Source organism: Papio anubis, chromosome 14 (genome assembly GCF_008728515.1).
Source record: "Papio anubis isolate 15944 chromosome 14, Panubis1.0, whole genome shotgun sequence".
In the NCBI taxonomy this organism is placed as follows: domain Eukaryota; kingdom Metazoa; phylum Chordata; class Mammalia; order Primates; family Cercopithecidae; genus Papio; species Papio anubis.
In genome coordinates this window covers 1,433,554-1,439,553 of record NC_044989.1, presented here as the reverse complement: position 1 = coordinate 1,439,553, position 6,000 = coordinate 1,433,554, and the positions used below count along the sequence as shown (strand labels likewise).

The following is a 6,000-nucleotide window of genomic DNA, read 5'->3' as shown; positions in this document are numbered from 1 at the left end:
AATGACGAGTTGATGGGTGCTGACGAGTTGATGGGTGCAGCACACCAACATGGCACAAGTATACATACGTAACAAACCTGCACATTATGCACATGTACCCTAGAACTTAAAGTATAATAATAATAAATAAATAAATAAAGTAAAAAAAAATAAAAGAATGACCTCACTAATTAATTTCATATTGGGAAAATAAATAGTGTAAAAAAAAAGTTAAAAAAAAAAATTATAGAACCAGCTAATTTGAAGTTATTTGCTTACAGCCTATTCAATTTTTATTGCTTACTCTATTTCATGGTTAGCTGAGGGTTTTAATTATTAGTAATTAAAGTTTTTAAGGTTTAAAGACCAAATGATTCATAAAACATAGGGAATATTTCCTACCACCACCCCATCTAAAACTAGAGACACCATTTAAACGTTAAAGTAGTCTCTTCCCAAAACAGATCAATACAGTGTCTTGTAGAGAGAGTAGGTGATTATTCAGTCTTCACTGGTAATGATTATTTGAAACAACAGCCTCTGCATGTGAGATATAATCTTCCTGTGAGGAGAATCCGGGCAGCTGTGGCACGACCTCCAGCACCAGACAGGTCTTGGGTTCAAGGATCTGCTCTGGGCTTACCAGCTTTGAGCCAGTAACAGGCTCTCGCTCCACCTCCTCATGCTACACGGAAAATGGACACAATCACAGCACTTTGTTAGTTTTCTGGGGCTGCAGTTACAGAGGACCACAGACCTGGCTGCTTAAACAGCAGAAGTTTATGATCTAGAGTTCTGGAGGCATGAGTCCACGTCGAGGTGCCTGCAGGCAGCTCCCCAGCCTCCCTCCCAGTTCCTGTGGCCACTGGCGATCTTCCCAGGCCCCAGCCTAGAGAAACCCCACCCTGATATCTGCCTTCCCGTCGAGATGGCCTTTGCCTGCCGGGCATGACTGTGCAAACTCTTCTTTCTAGAGGAACACCAGCTATATTGAATTAGGGTCCCCTGTACTCCAGGGCAATCTCATTGTAACTAATTACACTTGCAGAGACCTTAGTTCCAAATAAGGTTACATTCTGAGGTCCTAAAGGTCAGGGTATAAACACATGTTTTGGGCAATGCACAGTTCAAGCCATGGCAAACACCTGAGTCAGATGATTGATCAGAAAATCAGAGGAGACAGTGGCTAAGGATGACTTAGCATTGCCTCCAACACATGGCTTTAGCTGTTACTATCACCTCTCTACTGGAAGGAATTTCTCGCAGTTGTCTGAATTATGGTGTATGTTAGTTTTGACAGAAGCTATGACGCTACTCAGAAATACATCACTGAAATGTCGTATGCCAGATGGATCAGAAGCTCTTGTGTCAAACGTGGGCATCTGGGTCAACCACAGTAGTTGCCAGAGGCCTTGCAGAATAACTGAAATGGGGAACTGGCTTTACTACCACATCTCAGCAGCAGAGCAACAGCATGCAGAGCAGATGGCAGGCACAGGGGCTTCCCTTACAAGTGGCCACGAAAACAAAAACAACAGAAAAGAAGCCATTGTTGTGGATTGTTGACAAGGCCCTTTGGAAACGACAGTGATCTGGGTAACTTCTGGTTGCTAAGCTTTCAAGTTTTAAAAAACCAGTCCCTGTAGGAGGTGCAAAAACTGTGAGAAAAAGGTTTCCTGTTCAAGGCGCAGATGTTCCTCAGTGTACCGAGAAGTTGCTAGAAAAATGAAGGTTTGCTAGAATGTTGAGTTTCTATTATTGGGAAGATGAGAAACAGCCTGGAAGATGGCCTTAGGGTGGGAAAGTCGTGGATAATCCATAGACATGTGGCGTCGGGTGATGTTTGGGGGCTTGGATAATCCATACATGTGTGGTATGGGGTGGTGCCAGGAGGCTTGGATAATCCATGCGTGTGGTATGGGGTGGTGCTGGGGGCTTGGCCAGTGAGGAGCTCTGAAGGCCGGGGTGGAGGGTGAAGGTGAAGGCAAAGGAGACTGCAGGGGTCATCCTGAGAGGGCAGGGCTGGCTATAGCAGGAGCGTGCACAGGTTGTGTTGGGCTGAGCCTGGCACTCAGGGAGAGCAGAGGCCGAGTAACTGTGGCCTCTATTTGCAGGTATTCTGAGCCTGGGGCTGCAATGACTTTTTATAGTGTTTGCTGTTATTTTTAACACTTTCTATATAAAATGAACAATTGTGCATTAAAAATGAAGTGATGCTCAAGAAGTTTGGTTCTCAAGAGCAGCAAGGTGAGTGGCAGCAGCAAGGAGCAGAGCTGGTTCCTCGGGGCTAGGGACGTGGACCAGCTGCGCCACCCGAGGCAGCCGTGAGGGGTTCTTTCTGCAGACAGCACTCTCACAGGGCAGGAACTCTCAGGTTCTCTCAGGTTCGGGCCTGAGTCTTTCAACAGCAGCGCCATTTTTACCATGAAAGTTCAACTTTCAATTTCTGCCCTCAAGGGAGGAAATAAAACTGAGGAATAAAACTTTTCATTCATGGATGACCTTTTTTCTCTGAGAAACCTTTAGAAGAATCTTTACTCCAAACAAGAGACTACTTCAATGCAATCACTTAAGGTTAGAAAAGTATTCCATATTGCTGAATCTTCGTCCACAGATACCTGTCACCACCTAAGGTGTACAAATGATCACTCCACTTTCATTATTTAAAGCATAAAGAATGATCCGGAGAGTCTAAGACACTGCACAAAATTGCTCTGAGATCAATGCCTTTGAGATACCAGTAATCTATGTTAGCTTTGGGAAAATAAAGCAGCTTCACTGCAACCATGTCCAGAGGAAAGGAGATTGTGTTGTGTCTAAGTAACAGTCAAAAAATGAAGGACTTACCACCTGCAAATCACCGTCGAGGTGAGACCTGCCAAGCCTCCAATCAGCAGAGCAGCCAGTGAGATGGAGACCCAAGTCGCCCGAGGGAGCCTCCCGGAGTCTGGGGCACAGAAAGAGGCCTGGTTAGAAGAACCTCCCAGGGCCTGGGCAAGCCACGTTGTCCTGCCTGAGTCTGGGCCACACCCTGTCCTGGGCCAGCTGCCTTCACCCCACAGCACAATGTACAGAAGGACGGAGGGAGGGTCATTTATCTGCCCAGAAAAGCCATAGACCGTTAAGTCCAGACCCGAATGTGACATGGGGAGAGCCAGCAGGGGACACAGGGCAGAGAAGCTGGCTCGCTCTCTATGGCAGCCTCACTGTGGGCTTGGCATGGACGCTGTCCTGCAGGACAGAAAGCACACCTCGCTGCCCAAACCAGGGAGGACTCTCAGTGCCCTCTGAGTGGACCGCAGGACCCAGGGAGCCCTGTGGGGTCTTTGACCGGGGCAGGAAAGTGGGACAAAGTGGTCTGTAGGGGATGTGGTGTAACACCATGAGGTTTTGCCCTTGGCTGCATTTTATTTTTCCCAGACGCCTCCTAGAGGTGAAACTGTGGTCGAGGGAAGGTGGTCTGCACCTTGCAGAGCTGGAGCCCTGGGGGGACAGGGGCACGGGATGGCAGCAGATTTTGGAGCTCATGCTGGGTTTCATCAGCCCATTCCAGAAATAAACTGAACAGGGTCAGTGTGAATCGGACAGAGAAGTGCAGAAGGCCCTGAAGACAGGACAGAGGAGAGAGGCAGCCCGGGAGCCAGCCCCAGAGCATCTGGTGAGGGGCCTGAGGAAGTGCCTCCCACCTGGACCTGTGTCTTCGTCTGAAAAAGCCAGGGACTGAGTAAGGGCTCCTGGGTCCGGCCCTTGGCTTCTATGCTCTCCGCAAGGAGATACCAGCCTGGGGCCAGTGCGGCTTTGAACTCAGAGCTCCTTTGACCACAGTTTTATTACTGACTTTTCTGTTTAGGTGCCCATTCGAGGTGGCCAAGGAGAAACCCAAGATGAAATGAAAACTGACTTTTAAATAAGAACTTAAATACTACCAATCAGTGTTTTTTTAAAACAAACATGGGTCGCCCTGGATAAATATCATCACGTGTGGTTGAAGAAAGGCTCTGGGGCTAAGGGAGCGTGTTCAGGCACCAGACGAAGGCAGTGGCTGGGGGAATTGGGTGCTTGGTTTGGTTCTAGTTCTCACACTGGATTTTTTAAAGTCAGTGATGAATGCATCTGTGGGTGGCGGCAGTTCCCTGTGCCACTTAGCGCCTGGGCATGATTTGCCGGTGTGTCTCATTTCCAGCCCAGACACAGGTAGTGTCCGTGACTGTCTTCCAAGCATGGGTCTTGGACACTCAGCAAGTATTTGGTGGATACAAGAATGAATGAATAAATCCTAAATGCACATCCTGTTTCTCCAAAACGATCCTGTCCTTTTAGCTTTTGCACCTCATGACTTTTCCTCCTGGGCTCCTCTAACCATCCTCCCGCCTCCAGGATCTCCTTCCTGCCACCTCTCACAGACGCAGGAGAGTCTGCAGGGCAACCTGAGCACCCCGGCCTCTTGCTAAAAGTCCGTGGAGAGCAGAGCAGCTTGCTGGCCGTGGGACGCCGCTCCTCCCACATCCGGAAAGAGGCTGGGTTCATGTTTCCATCCGCTGCTACTCGTTCTCACCCCCATGGCTACTACAGGTGGGGGCTCCGCCTGTGCTGCTGGGGCTGGCCGTGTGGGGAAGGCTGAGCTGATCGAGGCCTGGGTGGGGATTCCAGGTACGCACAGATCAGGTCAGGGCAGTCAGGACAGCGCAGCCATGGAAATTCGTTCTGGAATTGATGTTTGACATTTCTGGGAGGGGGACTCACCCTTCCTGCTGGATTTGGTTCTGAGAAATTGGGCTAGAGGTTTTCAGGGGCCACCTGTGGAACCTCAAAAACTGGCAAAGCCAAGCATCTGACATCAGAGCCTTGAGTAAGAGGAGGAGCCACGTGCTGGGCCATGGCGAGCATCTGATTGAAGCCCACCTCACACCAGCAAACGGCAGACGCACAGCAGGGACGTAAGCAGCTCCATGTCTACCCGAAAGTGTGAAATGAGCCCGGGCCGAGGAAAGGCCAGATGCCGCACAGCAGAAACTTTTCCTTTATTCTTTGCTCCAAACTTTTCTTTCTTGGCATTTTCAATTTCAAGAACCAGTCACTGCGCCTGGAGCCAGATTTAAGGCTGTGTGTTGCTGGGGGATTCCCGGCTGAGACAGGCCCCGAAGCCCCTGTATGTCCTACGGGGGCATCGCCAAGGTCACAGCTGCTGCCAGAGTGGCTTCCTGACCTCTTCAGTGCCACTCCAGGGAGCCCTGGAGTTCTCTGCTGTGGGCGTGGGTGTGGGTGCCCTCTCTTGTGGGGCTGGGCGAGGGGGGATTCCCTGAGGCTGGGTGAAGGCCTTCCAGGGCTTTGGAAAGAAAGGGTATCGGGTTTTGGCAGGCCCTGGGCAGACAGAGGGCATCGGGATTTTGGAGCATTCAGGTCAGAATAATGACTGGGATGGTTAATTTTATGTGTCCACTTGACTGGAGCACAGGGGCCCAGATTAGACATTATTCCTGCTGTGTTTTTGAGATAGGTTCTGGAAGGGATCGGCACTGGAATCTGTGGTCTGAGAAAAGCAGACGGCTCTCCCCAACATGGGTGGGCCCTGTCCCATCCTTTCAGGGACCCAGTAGAGCAGGAAGTGGAGGGAAAAGGACTTCACTTCTCTTTTCCTGACTTGCTGCTTGAGCTGAGAGACATCATGCTGGCACCTACGTCTGCCCTCAGGCCTGGAACTGCCGGACCGGAACTGCCGGGACGGAACTGCCCCGGACGGAACTGCCGGACCCGGAACTCTCGACCAACTGGCTGGGGCTGCTTGCGGTTTGCAGAGAGCAGATCCTGGGACTCCTCCCGGCCTCTCTAGGTTTGTGACTTGTTCTTGCGGGATGAGAGATGCTTTCACGTATCCATACATAGAGCTAGATGCACATCTAAAACTACGTCTGTGTATGGGTGAAATACATTTCATGTACATCCTATACCAAATCTATATTGTGTCTATATCAAACTTTGTTGTTATTTATTTATTTATTTGTTGTTGTTGTTGAGGCGGGT

At 49.9% G+C, this 6,000-nt stretch overlaps 1 protein-coding gene across 4 annotated transcripts in view; it reads right to left on the bottom strand.

The window, feature by feature from the left end:
- TPO (thyroid peroxidase) overlaps positions 1–6,000 on the bottom strand; it is a 104,370-nt gene that overhangs the window by 10,684 nt on the left and 87,686 nt on the right. For 3 of the 4 annotated variants that reach the window (XM_003908223.5, XM_031654899.1, XM_031654901.1), the window contains exon 15: positions 2,827–2,926. In XM_003908223.5, coding sequence (XP_003908272.4) covers positions 2,827–2,926 — 100 coding nt within the window. Of the gene's footprint in view, positions 1–239; positions 665–2,826; positions 2,927–6,000 lie in introns of those variants that run through there. The other variant, XM_031654900.1, reaches the window with a different exon arrangement.